We start from the raw sequence: 19,873 nt of genomic DNA on the forward strand, positions 1-19,873 counted from the left end.
CAGGCTGAATAATGCTAGTCAGGATGAACACAGGCAATTTTAAAAATGTGTCCATCGTGGCGCGGTGGACCAGGAGAGGAACACTGCAGACCTGAAGAATCAGACATCACTCTCTTCATCCCTCAATCATCTCCTGAGGCTGATATAATACAGAACATTTTGCTATGATTAAGTTTCTTAGTGTGCCGTTACTGGTTTGATTATTTGCTTATTTAATGTATAATACAGTGAACCCTCGTTTTTCACGAGGGGTTAAGTTCCAAAAAGAACCCGCGATAGGCGAAATCCGCAAAGTAGAAACCTTTTTTTTTACAATTATTATACAATGAAATACTCCATAATACATTAAAACCAAAGAACAAAACCGTTTTACAGGCCCAAACATTTGTTTAACAAATAAAAAGTACTGTATAAACCTTTTTTTTTTTTTTTTTTTTACAAATAACTACTGTACTGTAAAATAATAATTTTAATATGAACTGAAAGCGGATTCCCGCGCCCAAATTGTGGAGATCAGCAACCCCCCCACCGCGACCCGAGTTATTGGATTAGAACGGGAGAAAATAAAAAATGATTATTAAAAAAATATATACAAAGTACAGTAGTAATAGTGACTCACGTGTATTTCACTGCTCTTCTGACTGAGCCGCTGCATCCTGACTCCGCTCTGTAGCGTTTTTTTCTTCTAAAGCCCGCGGTGCAGGTGTGTTTTTTCGAGAGAATAACATAGTTATCGGTAGTTGTTGTCGCTCTATTTTCTTCTGGACAAAAAGATTCTTATAAACCGACATGCCACCATCGATTATGTTAAATTTGGCAAGCTGTTTTACGTACGTGTACATATTAAACCGCAACGTTGTTGATACACAGGTAGAGAAGAAGCAAAGAGACTGTTTAGCCAATCAGAATGCAGAACACAATGCAAATCCGTGAAGCAGCGAGACAGTGAAAGGTGAACCGCGATATAGCGAGGGTTCACTGTAATATCAACCAAAATAATACAAGTGGTCATTTAAAGAACAAGTCATCTATTTCACATCTATTTAGTGTTAAATATATTAACACTAAATACATAAATACTTCCTACTTTGAAAGGTTTGTTAGGGTTTTCTGTATGTTTTATTTTGAAATGTTGATATATTTTATGAATGCATTGTTCAGTGGTCATTTAATGTATTATTAATACACCAGACCCAGACCGGCAGCCCAGGGGCGGATCTAGATGGGGGCAAACGGGGTACCAAAGAAGTTATACTAAATAAATGTCTTATGTTCAGGGACGGCTGGTATAAGTGGACAAGTAGGGCTAAGCCCTCCCTGACATTTACAACAAAGTTGTTAAAATAAACAACTTAAAATAACTACCTAAAAATAAATACATTTTATAAATAATGCATCACATTTGGTTAAATTCTCAACAAACCTGGTGTCAAACCCGCTTGGGGAAAATTCCGGGGTCTTTCTGAAGGGCTAACTTCTGACAGCGCCATTCAGATTTACTGTCTGTCCCAGCTCAAAATGATTGACAGGCATCCTCGGTTTGGGCTAATTTTGGTAGGCCCAGGGCCGCTGCCACAGGATTCATCCAATCAGGATGGACTTGCCTCGAGCTCGAGTGTGTGTGGGCGTGGTTTGGCGTAGACTGAGTAGGTGCGAGCAATATTACCATAAACAAGGTGGATTATTTAACCTTTTTGCGTCCCAGAAAAGTCGTGAGCTTCTCCTTAAATGAGGTAGGCCTCATTTAAAAACATATTGTATCTTGTTTCATTTTATCAATGTGATTGTACGAAAGCGCCTTGCTATCACAAAGGAAAAAAAAAATTCAGAGCACTATCACGTTATAACGCGATACGTACCTTGTAACTATATATATATATATATATATATACATACACAAGCTCACTCTTCAAATATCACCCTCGGCCGCCACTGCTTGTTAATAGTCAGTGGTGGATTTTTTTTTAACCTTTACAATTTTACTTTAACAATGAATTAAAAATTATAGTGCTGCACTTTTAGCTGCTGTATAGAATCACACTTTCCATCGGCCAGGGATCTGCAACCTGGATCTCTGGACACACAAGTGGCTCTTTGGCTCACTTGTTATACCAAATGATGAAATATTGCTTATTTTTTTTGTTTTGTTTTGTTTGTTTCATTCTTTTTCCAAGTGTCACCAAAACACTGACTATCCAGGCCCCTGTGGTAAATTTGGTCTTGAACCAGCCTCCAAGCCTAACTCCTCATTTCTATAAATATTTTAGTAACATTCTTTACAGTACCAGAATGTTCACATAACTTTTATACTTTTGGCTGTCTGAGGACACGTTTTGAACAATAAATCAAGTGTTATGATCAGTTACTCAGTACTTGAGTAGATTACCAAATACTTTTTTTTTTTTTTTTACATTTGCTTCTTTAAACGTGTTTAATGTATGCTTCTCTGACTGAAGTACAATATTGGGGTACTCTAACCAACTATGCATGAATGATTGCTCTATGCATCACTTTTTAAAAACAAACGAAAAAAAAAACACCGACATAAAATGTCTGTCGCCGCAGAGGACGCCCCACTCCATGAGGTGGGCGTCCTTTATTTTAATTTCTGAAATTAAAATTTCACCCTAGTGATGCCGCTATGAAAATCCTCTTCTCCTCGTTTAAACAATAAACCAACTCAGACCTGCTCGCTCAGCCGACGTCCTCTCCGTCAAGGAGGCTTCGCGGGTCCAATTTCTTTTAGAACTCCTCCTCAATCGCGCTGAAATCAGTGTCGCCATGTTGACACGTTCCTCCCGCCACCTCGGATCAGCCGAAGTTTCCCTCCGGGCTTTTCACCACAAAACGCTTCTGCAGGTACCCTACACACCGTGTTGCAAGTTTACTTGTGCAGAACACGCACGGAAAAAGTCCAGTTTCATCTCCCACCTCAGCCTCAGCACGCATTAGCCATTAGCAGCGGTCTCCATTAGCTTCCTCGTCTTCTCCCGCGTTCTTCTTCCCATCATCCCGTTCGTTCTTCTCTGTGCAGTTCACTTGTCCCTCGTTAATCTAAACTACTTTCATAGATAGGAAATGCAATACAGTCGTTAAACTAATGAGATAATTGATCAAACAAGTACACAAGTCACCTCCAGAAAAGCTTACTAGCCGCTCCCCGCATGTGCATGTCATTCAGATTAAAAAGGTACAACAATAATAATACAAGTTTCTCACAAACCAACCTCGTAAATATTGAAGGGCCTTAAGTGCGCGGTTTTTAACCAGGGGCTACATATATATGGTAAAATGTAACGGATTATATCACAGTCAGGACACTTAAAACTTAGCAAAGAATGATTTCCTGGCTCTGGATGTTCACTGTGTGTAATTCATACACACGTTACCAACTCAGACAAGGAGAGGGAGCCAAGCTATTTTGACACTATTTTCACTCCATACCAAGCTGTCATAGTGTCACCACTTTGTCACGAATACAAATAATCTGTCTCGACCGGAAACGTCTCAGTCAGACGAACTAAAACTGTGCCGAATCCATCAACCGAAGCAGCGGGGAATATATGAGCAACTAAGGTGTCAGTTTAGTGTGTCGCCTCAAACTACATTTAAATTACATGAAAGTTTGGGGGCATTTTTTTTTTTGTCTGTCTTGGTGACACTTTTCGTCTCACAGTGTCTCAAAATAGGGCGACTTGCTGAGGGAAACGGCAGGAGGTTCGGTGTTACCAGAACAGACTCACAGATCAGCGCTAGAAGGGCCTTCAGGAGTGTCAGCTCATGTTTGGGAACGTGAACTCGAGTTATGTTGCCTTCATAAGTCATATGGAGCAAGACATCATTTAAAGACCAATTCCTTCCTCCCCCCCCCCCCCCCCCCCAAGTCTCTCGGTTGGTCACTTGGACTAAAAAACATGAAACAAATGTTGAACTTTTTGATTAACAGTACGAGAATATAGCAAGGTTAAAATCCCATAATTATAAACCACATTTAAGTTCGTCATACAAGTAAAATACATTCATTCAAATTTATCCTTTAACTTTTGTCAAATAAAAATGCTGGTTATGAGCTACACAAATATGCTCCGGTAAGGAAATTAACAAGCTAATCCTGACCTTCATCTCAAAGAAGCAAATTGGGCAGAAGCTTTATTGGTGTCGCACTGACCTCTGGTGGCTGGATGGGGTACTGCTGCTTCATACGAAGGAACTTAACTTCCAAGTTTTATTGCGATGAAGACAGAGAAGCATGATGGTACCTTCAATTCTTTTACTTAAATTTAAAAAAATGTACATCACATTATCTTTTACAATAGACATGTCTTTTTAAAAACTCTCTGGTTTCTTTACATTTGAATTATTTTGTATACAAATTTCTCTGAGAAAAAAAAAAATCAAAAATAAGGAGCCTGTGACAAATTACTCTCCATAAAACCTGGAGTTTCTTACAACTGATTGACTGTATGTTATGATTGCATCATAATAAAGTCTTTAGTTCCGTCGTGTCAGATGTGAGCTGTTTTACAGCTTTGACAGAATTACTTTGATTTCTCTTAAACTATGCAGGAGCCATGGAGATGTTCCACAGTTTATACTCTGAGAATCACTTTGATGATGAAATGCTTTTTGGACAACACTTCGATAATACTAACGCACAGTTAACAACATACTTCATGAAAGAGAGGACACCAGATGAAAGGAAAGCGACAACACTTCTGTTTTGGAAATGGTGCAAATCAGTGATGTTGCCCTTTCAGTCCAACATGACCATCTCTGCTTTTTATTTTAACATGTGATTGTGATGCTTCTGGCAGCTTCAACTACACCTGAACATTAACTGTAGCATGCAGTCGGAAGCTTAAAATACTGATTTCGTTGCTGCTATGGTTGATGCTCGCCTACTGGTGAGCAGAGGGGGTCATGAAAGTAAGTGGTGATGAGCCCATGTGAGTGGAAACCAAAACAAAAAAAAAGCAACAAAATAAAAGCATTTCAGAACAGCAGGCCAGTCTTCATAACTCCAAAATGAAAGGAATTCAAACTGGGTTAACTAAAGTAGAAACATCAAACCATTTTCAATGTAAACGTGAGCATAGGCAGAGCATGGCAGACAAAAACAAAAGATTTGGCAAAAACAACAAAAAAGAATGTTCCACTTTTCAAACATGGGTAATACTCCATGGGAGAGCCTGAACTTTCCCAGAACGTCAAGATTACTTTACCAGAACTAACCAGAAACTTTCTTAGAGCCATCATGGCACTTATTGGGTTCTACCGATACATGATTACGATAAGGGATTTCTGCAAAAGTCAGTGGTTCAATGCAATGGGCTTGATTTCCTGGATTTGGATCATCTGTCAGTTTTGTACCTTGATTTGTTGTGAATCTGTGCCAAATAAACTAAAAAAATAACTCAATTACTTTACATTGAGCTATATAACAAACTTACTAGCACTTCCCAAGAATATGCTAGGTACTTTTTTGGGATTTTACCATAACTCAAAAGGAACTTTTCTGGTTTGCCACTTGCCAGGTTCCTAGCTCAACATGCAAACTACTTTTGTGGAATCTGATTGTTGTCCAGGAGTAAACTGGCATCAGCAGATCAAGCTGATGCCAGATTGCTGCAAGGATACACAGATTACGCCAAAGTATTGAAATTAGCTTCCAAGTTCAGAAAAAAATCCTGGTAATTTCCCTACAATGCCCCAGTAGTTTCCAGAAAGTATGTGGTAAGTTCATGAAATGTTTTGAGACTCTCTAAAATAACTCAGACACTCTGCAGCTCACATTCCAGTTTTTGTGAAAAAAAGAATTTAAAAACAAAAATCCAAAGAACTAAAAGAAAAAGAAAAACTTCATGATGCAATTATGGATTGGACATCCAGAGACCTTTTCTAAGATGATGCCAAAGACTCACTTTGTACATGGCCTGTCCCTGTTTCTGTGCACAAAAAACAAAAGCAAAAGGAAAGGCATTGTTATTTTTTCTTCCTACATCTGTCTCACTTTCTTCACTTTGTGCCCAAAACGAAAGAAAGTTGGTAGAACGTGAAAAAACAAATGTCGCTCATGTTTTCTCAGAGCAAAAATGTTTGAGAGCATTGCTCTATCCCTGCTCAGGAGCGCCACCTGGTGGTGCATCACAGGTAATAGTGATTTGATTAGTGAAAAAGAAAAAGTAGGAAAACGGTCCAAGTTCTGGGAAATTAACCTTCAGTTCCAGGAAAGTGGAGGCTGTATTCTATAGTGCTACCAAAACATGATGCATTCTTTGCTATATACGAGTACGACCCTGCAATGATCCACAAGTTCTCAGTGTGAACAGATTCCAAAAGCTAAATGAAAAGCTTTAAAACAATAATCTCACACTACAAACGGACTGAGCTGGTCTGCTGCATTTCAAGCAACTTCATATCCAGCTTCGTTGATCCGGACTGAGAACAGGAGGAGTCAGGATTTAAGAGAAACCCAGACATTTCCAGTGTTGAGGGCAGTTCTGAAGGGCAGTTCAGCTAAATCCTCTGCTTCCCTGGAGGATCGTAGATTCAGCCTTTTAAAAGCAGACCAACATCAAAGTTGTTGGGGTTTTTTTTGTTGTTTTTAAAGATCAAAAACAGAGGAAATGTCAAGGCTTCCCCCTTTTAACAGTGTTAAGGACATACATGAACGTTAAATGGTGTGCTGCTGGAGAGTGTAAAAGGAGCTACTCTATTATATCTATATATCAATCGCACTAAAACTTCAATTCTGCACTGCATTCTTCTCACTAAAAAAAACACCAGAAAGTGTCTTATGTGGTTTGGCATTACGTTTCTACATAGCAAGCCATTCGACAAGAGAAAAGACCAGCTTTAGTCTTGTGAATTTCAAAATAAAGTGACACTGAAGATGCTTCAGTCAAAGTCATCGACAACTGCTTGAAAACACAGATTATCTGGAACACTAGTAGAATCTGTGGCGTTAGGGAAACAAGTAGACACAGTGCCTGAGAAAAGTATTCTACCTAAACTGACCAGCCATGAAAGGAGAGCATTAATAATGAGAGGCTGGGCAACTATTAATGTGGCTTTTATGGAAGGAAGCCATAGTTGAAAGAGTCCAAGTTAATGTTTGACAGGTGAAAGAAGCTAATTTGGACTTTCTGGCCAAAACGCTAAACCTTGTATATGCTGGGAGATTTACCCTGAACATCCCTTTGATCACACCATCCCAATGGAGAAGCATGGTGGTGGTAGCATGGAATTTGGATGGCGCTAAAACTGAACAATCTTGTGGGGAAAATAAAAACTGGTTAAAATGGCCCAGTCAAAGTCCAGAGCCGAATCCCATTGAGGATTACAGCAAGGTTAAAAAAATTAAAAATAAAATAAAAATAGGGCAGCGCCTCCCATGACTGCAGCCTTAGGCACCTGTCTACCCATGTCTTATGTTTTTTGTTCTTGGATGGGCTGTACTAAAAATGTAAATTTCCACCCTGTGGGTCTAATAAAGATATTCTTGATTCTTGGAACTGATGTCCACATATAATCTCCAACCAATCTGATTAAACTTGAGTTATTTAGTTGAAGAGAAATGGAAAAGACCAGCATTTGGAAGACATGACTCAGAAAATTTGCTAAATAAATTAATGGGGGTGTGAGAGGGATAAATAAAAACATCCCACAGGTCAGACTTCTAATTGCAAAAATATTATTCCTTCCACCTCACAAAGCAGTATTTTGTGTGGTAAAACGTTGATAAAATGTGTCAAATGAACAAGTTTAGAAGTTATGGATACTTTTGTGAGGCACTGTACGTCTTGTTATTGTAGAATAATGTTTTAACTTTTCCTGCTAAAATTTTACTCATTTCAAGTGAGATAAATCAGAAGTTGTTTTTTTGTTTTTTTTACATTTATCTATGCAAGCTGGCTTTGATTTCCAGATGATAAATAATGTGAGGGTTAAATTATTATTTTAATTGCACATTTTATTCATGGGACTTCAGAGTCTGCTTTTGTTGAACAAACGAATGCGTCAGGATTTTAAGTGTCCAACACACATCCCAGCTAGTTCAGTTAGGAGTTCTGGTAAAGTGCAGCAAATATACCAGCTGTTTAAAAAACAAAAATAGATTTCGTCACACAGCTTGTGAGGAATCTGCGATTTCCAACCGCCACCTTTCTAAATGGCAGTCAGCGTTGTGCTCTCGTCTTGGATACAATCGGCAGCTCACACCGCTACCAGCATCCAAACAAAGAAAACAAAGGCTGTCTAAGAAGACAAACAAAAGACTTCCAAAGGATAAGGCGGCAAAAAAAAAAAAAAAAAAGTTCACGACACATTTCACGTCTGCACACTTACAAAAAACACGGAAGCGGAGGCTGAGACGTTTTGTCAGTTCGTAAGCCGGACGGCGCCCGAAGACGGCGATGTAAACTAACAGAAAGGCTCTGGTGTCTGTTGCAGGCGGACGTCTTCACAGCTAATAAAACACAGAAGAAAACAGAAAAACGAAAACAGTCGGACATGTTCACTCCTCTGGTTCTGTCGGGTTTAGCCAAGAGGCACCGGTTTGACATGAATACTTTGATATACAGCAAGAACTTCTGCATCTGGCAGTTTAAAGTAGGTTCTGTTATCTGCTAGAGAGAGCTTCCTATTGTAGCAGACGGCGCCCCGTTGAGTGGGGAGTGATGGAGAGAAAAAAAATATATAACTGACGCACAATAACACACACACCCACACATGCAACACTAGAACCAAGAAAGCCAGAAAAAGTCAGTTGGGAGAGGAGATCCAGCTCCTCCATCAGCCCTCTGCTGATTGGTTAAAACTACTCCTCTGTTAGCGCCCCCTTCAGAATGAGCAGTTTCCCCTAGGTGCCTCCAACAAGAAGCTGCCGCTCGTCCAGAGAGCCGGAGGAATTTGAGGGAAATCAGAAGCTCCCCAACATCAACGAGGAGTGGAAATGAGGAAGGGTCTAAAGCTCTGTGCTGGCCGGTGGTTTGGAGGTGGTCACAATCTTCATGTACTGGGTGAAGATGGTCTCGAACGCCTCGTCTCTGTGGATCATGGCGCCAAACACCAGCGGCTGCAGAAGACACACACGCTAAACTGAATCGGGTTTATTGGGAAAATATGAAGACTTCTGTTTGCGCCAAGTAAGCTAACAGTATTAAAAACTAAACACAACTATTATTACATGTGGTTGCCAAACATTATACACAATAGACCACTACCTTTAGCAATATGAGCCATATATTGGCATTGATATTTCTAGGTTTACTTGCCTTCTTCACACCCAATCGTTTCCAAGACGGGAAACTATACGAGGCAAATCCATTAGCTTCTAGTCGAGTCAAGTTTATTTGTACAGCCCATTTCAGCAACAAGGCAGTTCAAAGCTCTTTATACCATAAAAGCATCATGCAGTCACCAATTATGAAACAAGCAATACATATTGCATGGAAATCATCAAGCAAATATACATCAAATCTATTGATCAATGTTCCTGTTATAAATCAACGTCAAGTCTGAACAGGTGGTGCTTTAGCCATGATTTAAAGGAACTCTGTTTTGCAGTTTTCTTGAGGTTTGTTCCGGATTAGAGGAGAATAGAAACTGAATGCCGCTACGCCATGTTTGGTTCTGGTTATACGGATGCAGGGGAGGCTAGAACTAGAAGGTTGATCCGACAACCGGTTTTTAATGTATTTTGGTGCCAAGTCGTTCAGAGATTTATAAATTAACTGTGGCAGTAACCAAGCAACTAAAGATAAACACATTGATCAGTTTCTCTAGACTTTGCTGAAACGTTAGTCCTTTAATCCTGGAAATATTCAGGTGACAGAAGTCTGACTTTGTAATTGTCTTTATGTGTCTCTGAATGTTCAGGTCTGAGTCCCTCATTTCTTCTCAGATTTCTTCCAAACATTGCTGGACATTGAGATACGCCTGTAGTCTCTTTCCATCTTGCACCACTCTGCAGGTTTCTTGTCTAATCTTAGAGAGTCCCCGCCAGAGAGTCAGGCATCCACTGATCTGATAACATCCAGTTTTGAGCTCCTTGTGGTTTTGGATCAGCTATGGTTTAATTGCTGGAATTCAGACATGGAACTCTTCTGGGTTTACTTTGGAAACCAAGTTTTGCTACAGGTGTTTTGCAGTCAAGTACAAGGTGCTGGGCCACCTGGTCTCCTTATGAACCTGGCAGCATCCACTGATTGCTTCCACTTTCGGTCCAGGTGGCATAACTCTGGAAACCTTTGAAATCTGTCCCATGTTTTTGTAACATTTAGGTACAATGCAACGAATTCTTCTCTGAATGCTTGGAACAAAGCCCTTAACTTGACACTACATACTTGCTCAAGCTTACAGTCGGAGCAATAATTAAAAAGTTTAAAAACACTTTGCATAGAAAAGGTTGGTTGAAGAGCAAAGTTTGTTTTCCCCCTCCACACAGAGTGAAGGGAGGTCAGGAAGTAAAAACGGCCTCAAAAGCTCAATGTTGGAGAACAAGCAAACAATGTTATCTTGGGCCACCAAGTCTTCCTAGCAACCATTAAACACCTTTCACACATCCAGCAGGGAGCTGAAGAGTGATTCCAGGAAAAAGTGTTTTGCATCCTAGCAACACAAGCATATCATATCTGCCAAATACCATGGAGAACTAAAATGACCTAAAATGAAACTTACTAACATGCTTGTGTACTAACATACACATGCATAGTGTATGTCTGAATAGCTTGTTAGCTTCTCCCATTGCAAGAATAATTGTAGTTTTCAGGGAAAAAAAGCTCACAGTGACATTTTTCAACAAGTGAGGATGTTATAACTGATGCCCCTTTAAAGAATCCAAGCTAAGGCTTCAAGTATAGTGGATCTTGCTAAGGCCCTAGAACGCTTGAGTACATGGCATCAAACTCCTTCAAATATCAGGATGAACAACAATCTGGTAGTCTGTGGCAGGAAACCTCAAGCTCAAAAAAAAATATTTTAGACGACAATTTTACAATCAACTTGCAAAAACTCACATTAACACCAAAATACATTAAAAATCTGCTGCTGTTGTATCAACCTTCCAGAACACTTGGGCCAAGCATGGAGGAACAGCATTCAGTTGTTCTTATGCTTCACAAATCTGGAACGAATTTCTAGAAAACTGTAAAATTGCTGGAAGACCAAGTTCCTTTAAATCTAGACTAAAAACCCACCTGCTTAGAGTTACCTTTGATTAGTAGTAAGTCAAACATTGCTCAACATATTTGATGTGTATTTGCTTGATGAGTTTGATGATGCCATTTGACAAAATGTAATGTTTGTCTCATAACTCTTAACTGTATGATGCTTTTATGATGTAAAGCACTTTGAAGTGTCTTGTTGCCGAAATGTTCTGTACAAATAAACTTGACCTGTGTGGCTAAATTTCAAGCAGTTTCTAGTGTAATACACACTTGGCCATGGAGTATGAGACCAGAGGCCATCACAAGAGTGTGTTTAGGAACGGTCTCTTAAGTAGCGAAGCGCTCACCTTCTGAGTGGAGGGAGTGGCTATAGAGATGCCCATGCCGCTTCCCGGCAGGACCGACAGCACTTTGTACTAAACGGGGATAAAAATTAAATGGTATTAATTTAGGAAATTCATTAAAGTCAAACAACGTGGATCATAGAAAGTGTTCAACCTTTTATATTCTGGAATACATATTTTCTGGCCTACAGGAAGGTGGAAAAGGGAGAATACCTTCTGGATGTCTGTGATGTCCACTAGCTTGATCACTTTATTCTTCTTGGAAGAGCTGGATTTGGAGCTGGAGCTCTCGAAGCAAAGATAACTGACGGACAAAAAGGGAGGGAGGGCGTAATGGCGGTCAAAACTGTTCTTTATAACTTCTTCAGTTGTCAGTTCCGCCGCATGAGCGACAAGAGTTAAGCTTACTTCTCTGTGACGTAAAGAACTCCATTCCTGATGTAGTCTGTGGGCATCTTCCTATCTCTGTTTATCAGACAACACCTCCAGCCGTTCTCGCACACTAAGACAGAAAAAACAAAAACCTCAGATTCAATTTGCAGCCTTTGACGACCTCAGTTGAGAGTTTGCAGTGGTTGTAGTGAGTTTCCTCACCCGCCAGAGGGCGCTCTGTTTCCGGCAGGTTGAAGATCTCGTGGAAGGGACCCTTTTTGGTGCTGTGGGAGCGACCGGCGTCGTCTTCTCTGCTCATGCCGCTGGGGACGGTGGCGAGGCTGCTCCGAGACACCACCGGCTGAACCTGGTGGAGGCAGGGGGGATGGGGACAGGTCGGAAGAAACGGGAGGAAGAACAAACGAAAAAGAAACCCAAAGAAAGGATGACAAAAATGAGATGGTCAACAACAGCAATAAAAGAAAAAAAAAAAAAAACAACAATGAGGGGGGAAGACAAAGAGGTGAAAAGAAGAGGAAAGGGGGGTAAAAGAGGGAGAAACAGGTCACGTGACTGAAAGATCCTCCATAAATCATCTTCGGCTGTTAGTACTGAACAATGCGCGGCTCTGCATGTGCACTTCATTGCGTCAGGCTCAGGTGTAACGTGCAAAGCAGAGAGGGAGGCTGCCATTCAATCAGCCTCTGTATGAGCACAAACCAAAATGACACTGGTTAGTCAGCGGCGCCTTCCTCCAGCACTCGCACACCTCAAACCTTTTCGCATTTTCTCACGTTCTAGATCAATTGCTAATAGCCAACATGCTCTATTTCCAGGTGATTGAAGTCATAGTTTTAAAGCTTAAACATACTTTGCACTTCTCAACTGATCGTTTTTATTCTGAATTATGGGAATTGGCATGAAGAATAAAAGCAAATGCACACCACACTTCTTAGATTTTTAAAATCTGTGTGTTATTTTCCATCCACCATGATGCTGTAGATAGATATGGTGAATAAATGTGAAAAGGCTCAAGTTGTGTGTATACTTTTGCAAGGCACCGCGTGTAATAATGCCAACCTTCACACTAAAAATGAATCCTGAGGGCTTTATAGTTCCAGCTGCTCTACATACAACTGCCACATAAAACTACCAGCATTTATAATTCTGGGTTTATTAGTGTTAAGGTAAAAAAAAGGGGGGCTTTATGAAGTAAAATAATAATATAAATGAAACAAAAACTGTTCTATGTGCATCTTGACTACTTGATAACGCTACTTCTTATTGAGCATCTTGCCAGTGGACCAGAAATGTCAGAAATGTTGGTGGTTCGTGGAGAACCAAGTCGTTAAAAAAATAAAACCCGGCGCAAATGCAACACTTATTTTTAACTTAATTTGTCAAATATTTTCTGACATTTTTAATCCATTCCATTCACAGTCACTGTCGGGTGGGATCCCGAGGTGTCACGCATTACACACACACACACACACACACGCGCACGCACGCACACGCTTTGAGGTGAGCTCATGGCACACCCATAGGCACAGAGGGGTGAGGTGGGGGGGAACCAAAGGGGAGGGCAGGGATAGAGGGGGGAAGACACACACCAGAGCACCCTACCTTCTCAATGCAGGAGAGCTGAGAGAGAGAAACAACAGAATATACCTGAGACCGAAGCCACGCATGCTCACACACCTTTACGTAACCACACAGACAGAACAGGAAGTGAGAGGGGGGGTTGTGATGATTTATTAAGACCGCTGATATTTGGAGGCTTTTTGATCTTTGTTTGTTTTTCACTCCTCTATGTGGTGGCGGGGAGGATGGGAGGGGTAGAGGGTGGAGGTGTTCAGAGCTTTCAAGTCTAACCTGTTTAGGAAAGGTCTGACAGGGGAAAAAATAAAAAAAGGGGGGCGTTTAGGCCCACCTACCCGCCGGGACACAGTGGCGTTGGTCCGCTCTTTGAGCTGGGGGTCGGTGGGGAGGCTGTTCCACACGATGTACGGCGTGTCGTACTTGTCCCGAAGCTTCGGACAGCTCTTAAACAGGAAGTCTATAATGAAGAACTTGATACCGACATACACTCCTATGGAGAGGAGACACGGAAATGGACAAAGTTTAACGTTCCAAGTTATCCAATCAGTTTGTTGTCATTTCAATTAATCAGGAAATGCAAAAACCTTTTAAAAATTATACTAGATTCCATTTCAAATTGAATGTATTTCTAGTTTTCTTTTCTAAAAAAGAAATGTCAAAGAACATAAAATATTTCCAAAAACGTGGTTTTTATTTCAGTCGTTTCTTCTGTTGTACGACGGAGTATTAAATACAGGCTGTGAAACTTTTTGTTTAATTATGAGAATGTACTATTCATATAAGCAGATTAAAAATGCAATATTACCAGTAAAAAATTACGAGAAAAAATAACTGTAATGGGGGAAAAAAAGCTCCGATAGTGATCAGGATGTGATCTCAGCAGCTCAGTTCGTGTAGTTCTTGCTTCAAAATACAGTTGTTTGCATCATCATTTCAAAGTCCTCCTGCTAATAATAATTTCATCCTGATGTGCTAAAAGATCATCTGTATAACTTGTACCAACGAATAACTTCAGACACGCAGCTCTCCTAACGTAATTGTTTTCGTTGGAATTTCCATAGAATTACTAGTTTATTTTTCCAAATATTACAACTGTATTCTATTGTCTTTATTAAAAAATAAGAATAATAATCTATGTCTGCCTCTAATATTCTGTCGTAGAGTTGACCTGAATTCGAAGCCAAATGAAAAGAAATTGTAAAACACAAAACAAGATTGCGGCCTTGCGCCTGCTAATCTCACTCTGAACTATGGAAATCCAGAGAATGCATTGTTTGGGGGATGAAAAAGTCCAGATTTCCCCCCAAAAATGTAATCTTCAAAAACACAAAATTTGATTAATCGATAAAGCTGATTTATCGCCCAGCCCAGGTTACGATTTCAAAACTACAAGAGTTTTCCTTCATGACGTTTTCAATATATTTCTACAAGTATCCGGCTTTAAACACTGAACCTGTGGAGATAAAAGACTGAGATAACTGGTCTCAGTTATCTCACATACTTTCCAAAACCATTTACAAACAGATCAGATAAGCAACCAGCTGCCACTCACAGGCAAGGCAGAGGAAGGTTACACAGCTACTGTATGAATGCATTTGTTTGTGAAAAAAGAAGAGCTCTATTTATTTGAGGTCCTTCGGCAATATTTAGAGAATGTCAGCTGGATGAAAGATAAATAAAAAAAGAGGAAGTGCGTGCGTGTGTCTCACCCATCATGAAACCCATCAGCTTGTACGGGAGGACGCAGGAGACGATGAAAGCAACCCACAGGCAGATGTAGAGCTTCCTGGTGCTATCTGGCTGCACCCACATAAACAGACTGCAACACACACACACACACACACACACACACACACACACACACACACACACACACACACACACACACACACAGGAAAGAGATACACACAGAATAAGTCGGAGTTTCACGGCATGCAGGGCAGGATGTGTTTTCAGGGTAAAGACTCACTTCTTTATCTTCTCCAGAACGTCGGCCATCTTACCGAAGATGTTCTGTGGAGAGAAAACACCAAAGACCATCAAATTTTTCCTCCATTTTTTTGTACTTTTAAGATTGATTTTTAAAGAAAGGGCGTCCTACCTGAGCTTTTTGTGCAACATCGAGTACAAGCTGAAACTTTTCAGATACAGTCAGGTCTTCCTTTGGGGGCTCCTGCAAGATATGAAGTTAAATTAGTAAATTAAACTAAAGTGAATTTTCTTCTGATCCAGAAGTCTCGTTCTCCTACCATGGGTTCAGACACTTCAGGCACAATGCTCCACTGAATCCTCCACCCTCTGGCAGAAACAACAAATCATTCACACAATTTAATCTAAAAATTTCAGTAATACCAACCAACACCCATCTTGTTTATTAACATTTAATCTGCTGTTATGCAAAAAATAAAGCACCTGGCAATGAGGTAATTCAAAGACAAGCGCAGGATGGCCAGGAAGAGGAACATGGGAATTGCCCAACCATGCCAAGCAGCATTCATGTAGATCTGAGGGAGAGAAAGAAACATTTAGTTATCAGCAGCTAAACGGCTACGTTTGGTATGATCTTCAAACTAAAACTGAAAACTTAATGAGCACAGAGATGAACTACAGGTTTTATTTGGTTCCTTCAACAGGACAAATGGGCTCAAAGTAGTGCACAATTGTGGAAGGATACTTTTTTATTTTTGTGCATTTGTATTCAACCATAAAGCTCTGAATGAAATCCAAAAAAACTAATTCAGAAGTTACTTAATTACTAAAAGGAGACATTTATCCTTCATCTCTATTTGATAAATTTGTTTTTGTGTTTTCCATTGTAAAATATGACAAAAAAACGCTGAAACTGAAGGTTTTGACTTGATAAAACATGGGAAAACCTGGAAGGTTTTGAATGCTTTTGCAAGGCCACAGAACAAGTGGCTAAAGACGATTTGGCACAGCTCTGGACATCAATGAAGATCTAATTAGACCACAGCAGTCTTTGGCAGAGTCACTAAAACCTATAAACAGAAGTCTCTGCCACTCATTTCGGCTTTTCCTCGTGAGACGACGCTAACGGGGATCAATGCTTTTCTCTTTTGAATCCTAAAAACCAAGCTGACATGTAGAGGTTTTGCGTGAAGCGTTCACTTACAATGAAGGCAATAGCTGAGGTGTAGACAGAGTGCCAGTTAGATAAGGCGGAGAGGTTCCTTAAGAAGTTAGTGACAGGTCTGGCTCCTCGTTCTGAAAAAACAAACAAACAAAAAAACAGACGTGAAACATAGGTTAGAATCATTTCATACAAGTTTATATAATATAGTGTTTTGTGGTGACATTACATCACCATCTCTGTTTATGGTTTGTGTGGGTGTTGTTTTTGCACTCACTGAGTCGCCTCATGTTTTCCGTCAACCTGAAAGGAGAAAAAGGAAATAAACAGGTTAGGAAACTGCACAAAAAAAGAAAATATAAAAAGTAGGAGGTCACACTGCGCTGTAGCCTTCATAAGCCTGTGACTCACACTTCCTTCATAGAGGAAGAGAAATAAATCCTCCAACTTCCTACGTGCAAAATAAAAGCTGATCTAAAGACGGCGCCTAGCTACAATGACAACACTACTAAATATTTTAAATATAAACTCAGTCCAACAAGTTTTAACCATGAAATCTGAAAGAGCTACGGCCTGTTGTCCCTCTCTTTACTCAGCACAGGTTCTGTTTTGGAGGAACCCCAACCCACCTTTTAGCACTTAGCGGCTCCTCCGTCTCCACAGTGCTCTCCTCTGGCTGGAAGCGGAAGTCTTCGATGTAAACCCCGAACCGCTCGTAGAGCCACTTCTGCAGCCGCGAACTCCACACCTCCTTCTGCTGTTTCTCCGCTAAACACAGAGGGAGCCCAGCAGACAGGTCAGAGGTGGAACTGTGGATACACACCGAGGTTGGTGTCTGTAGAGAAGGTACTAATTAGGAGTTAGGGTTGGGCGAGATCTAATTTTTTGGTTTCTGCAGATTACTTTTTTTTTTCCTCAAAAATCTGGAGTTTGAGGTAGCAATTTTATGAGAACTCCACCATGAAAAAACCAAACAAATTAATGGCATAAGCTTTTTTCTCCTTAAAACAGGATTTTAAGAAGTTATTCTAATAAAATCGCATCTTTATTCTGCTAACATTATAACTATATCCTCACAATTAAAAATAAATTCTATATATACTCCATCTACAACTCATAGAAGTTCTTCTGCAAACACCGTTTCCTCAGAAATTTTTTTAATCAAAATTCTTCATTGGATCTGGCATGCAAAAAAGAAAAAAAAATTGGAGGTTTCATTTTTAAGCTGTATGATTAGGACTCAAACTTTGCTTTATTGAATAGCAAAAACAATATAATGTAGCAAATGGTGTAATTAAAAAAGCAATAAATAAGAAATAACAGGACATTGTTTGAAATAAGCACCTTATAAAAGCTAGCCATCTACTGTTTGACAGAAAAGTCTGCCCATGATTACCTAGCAACAGCTAGCTTCAAGATTGGAGCAAACTGGTAAAACAAAAACCAAGCCAAGCAGGGAGAAAAGAGAAAACATTTTCTAACCCTAACCCTTTGGCAGCATCCACATGCAGCTCTTTAAGAAACGACACCGCTAACCGTCATCAGAACAAAAGCAGCCGCTACAGCGAGCTGATTGGCCTAAACCTCTGTGCCTTGGCTGAAAACCCTCCAACGCTCTCTTTTACAAACTACCAACAGCAAAGGAACACAACGCTGTTCAACAAGACTCCTTACAATACCACCAATATTATTATTACTATTATGATTGAGTTATTACATTAACACTTTAAAGTATTGATTATTAAGGCAAATGAGCATCATGGTAAACATTAATGTGTGCTCACTTTGTGTGAATGCGCACCACAAGAGGCAGTGTTAGTTTGAGAAGATGAAGGAACTCATTCTATCAAAGTTTGACTTCCAGTGACTGGTGTGTGTGTGTGTGTGCGTGGGAGTGTGTGTGTGAGATAGTGTGTGTGGTTGGCTTTAAGACAAAGGAAGATGCCAGAGTGTCGTCAGTGGGGAGGGAGGCTGGAGCTAATTTAGACAATTAGGTTATGATTGTGGATCACTTCATGTAGGTCAGATGAGTCCGAGTCTTGCCTTAAGTTGAGGCTGGGGTGTGTGAAGGAGTGTTTGCAGAAGAAGGAATGATTGAAACTATGGTTGCCGTTAATATTTTGTATCGAGTTAAAATTGGTAAATGCACTTAAACTGCAAGTTTGTGTTACAGCCGTCACTCGCACTGCGTTCTCATCTACAGCAGCCTCCAAACACTTCCAGCTCTCTCTGTTTCAGTAGCTCCTCTACAGCCCGTCCTGGAACCTGAAGCCCCGCCTCCATCTTTTTGAGTTACTTTTCCCAAGCCCACCTCTCCCACTTCGTTTCCCGTCTGTGCCCAACCCACCCCCTCCGTCGGGGACGTACCCGTGCCATTGTTGGAGGGCGACTGCTGTTTTCGGGGAGGCTGCGGTGGCGAGTCCTCCAATCTGAAGGCGGAGAAAGAGAAAAAGAGAGAGAAAGCACGGATGATTTGTGACGTCACAAACGCTGGCGTCGCACGAGAAACGTCTCGGAAACAACAGCTGCCATGACGGATACAGGCGGATTGATTGGAAGCAATTTTAGACACAATCTGTCCGAGTTGAGACAACAGGCTAACAGCAGGTGCTCGACAAAATGACCAGTGCCAAAAAAATAAAAAAAAAATAAAAAATTGGAACCCTCTGCAAAATCAATATGATACATTCTTCTTGAAATTTAATCTATAAATATATAGACTCAGCTGTCACAATTCCTTAAAGCAGATGAAAAATATGACATTAATATGAGCAGCAGCTAAAATACAAGAAATTGTAAAATGAATGAAGCATTCCTTTTATAGACACACTGAGAAATCAATGGATGGCAAAAATCTCCTAATTCCTGCCTGAGTCAACTGGAAATCTTAAAAATCCGATTTTTCAATCATTAAACTATACACAGGTGTTACCAGGCCAGTTCTGGTAAGAAGCCTCTAAATGTTCCACTGTAAATGTTTCTATTACGTTTTTGGATTAAAAAGTTGAAGACTGGATATCCAAACATGCAGAAGCAGCATTCAGCTTCTATGCACCATAAATCTGGAACATAACTGCAAAACAGCTGAAATACAGAGTTCCTTTAAGTCAAGGCTAAAACCTGTTTAGGATTGCTTTTGAACCATCATAGGTGAAACACTGACCGACACATTTGATGCGTGTTGATGATTTTGATGATGGCACTCATCAAAATGTAATGTTTGTTTCTGGTTTCTCAGTTGTTGACTACACGGAGTCTTTTATGACTTTGTACTTTTGTGTTTTATGATGTAAGGCACT

At 40.2% G+C, this 19,873-nt stretch overlaps 1 protein-coding gene across 3 annotated transcripts in view; it reads right to left on the reverse strand.

Annotated features, from left to right (window-relative positions):
• Window positions 1–4,255: 4,255 nt before the first annotated feature.
• The window catches only part of gramd4a (GRAM domain containing 4a), a 42,281-nt gene continuing 26,663 nt past the window's right edge, over window positions 4,256–19,873 (reverse strand). For 2 of the 3 annotated variants that reach the window (XM_028020922.1, XM_028020924.1), the window contains 16 exons: window positions 18,942–19,003; window positions 17,204–17,342; window positions 16,852–16,877; window positions 16,617–16,708; window positions 15,896–15,987; window positions 15,733–15,781; window positions 15,585–15,656; window positions 15,453–15,496; window positions 15,193–15,302; window positions 13,819–13,973; window positions 13,508–13,525; window positions 12,107–12,251; window positions 11,921–12,014; window positions 11,726–11,816; window positions 11,516–11,584; window positions 4,256–9,076 (listed from right to left, as the gene is read on the reverse strand). In XM_028020922.1, coding sequence (XP_027876723.1) covers window positions 8,966–9,076; window positions 11,516–11,584; window positions 11,726–11,816; window positions 11,921–12,014; window positions 12,107–12,251; window positions 13,508–13,525; window positions 13,819–13,973; window positions 15,193–15,302; window positions 15,453–15,496; window positions 15,585–15,656; window positions 15,733–15,781; window positions 15,896–15,987; window positions 16,617–16,708; window positions 16,852–16,877; window positions 17,204–17,342; window positions 18,942–19,003 — 1,369 coding nt within the window. In that variant the 3' untranslated portion in view covers window positions 4,256–8,965. The remainder of the gene's footprint in view (window positions 9,077–11,515; window positions 11,585–11,725; window positions 11,817–11,920; window positions 12,015–12,106; window positions 12,252–13,507; window positions 13,526–13,818; window positions 13,974–15,192; window positions 15,303–15,452; window positions 15,497–15,584; window positions 15,657–15,732; window positions 15,782–15,895; window positions 15,988–16,616; window positions 16,709–16,851; window positions 16,878–17,203; window positions 17,343–18,941; window positions 19,004–19,873) is intronic. The other variant, XM_028020923.1, reaches the window with a different exon arrangement.

This window comes from Xiphophorus couchianus, chromosome 6 (genome assembly GCF_001444195.1).
Source record: "Xiphophorus couchianus chromosome 6, X_couchianus-1.0, whole genome shotgun sequence".
NCBI classification, from domain to species: Eukaryota; Metazoa; Chordata; class Actinopteri; order Cyprinodontiformes; family Poeciliidae; genus Xiphophorus; species Xiphophorus couchianus.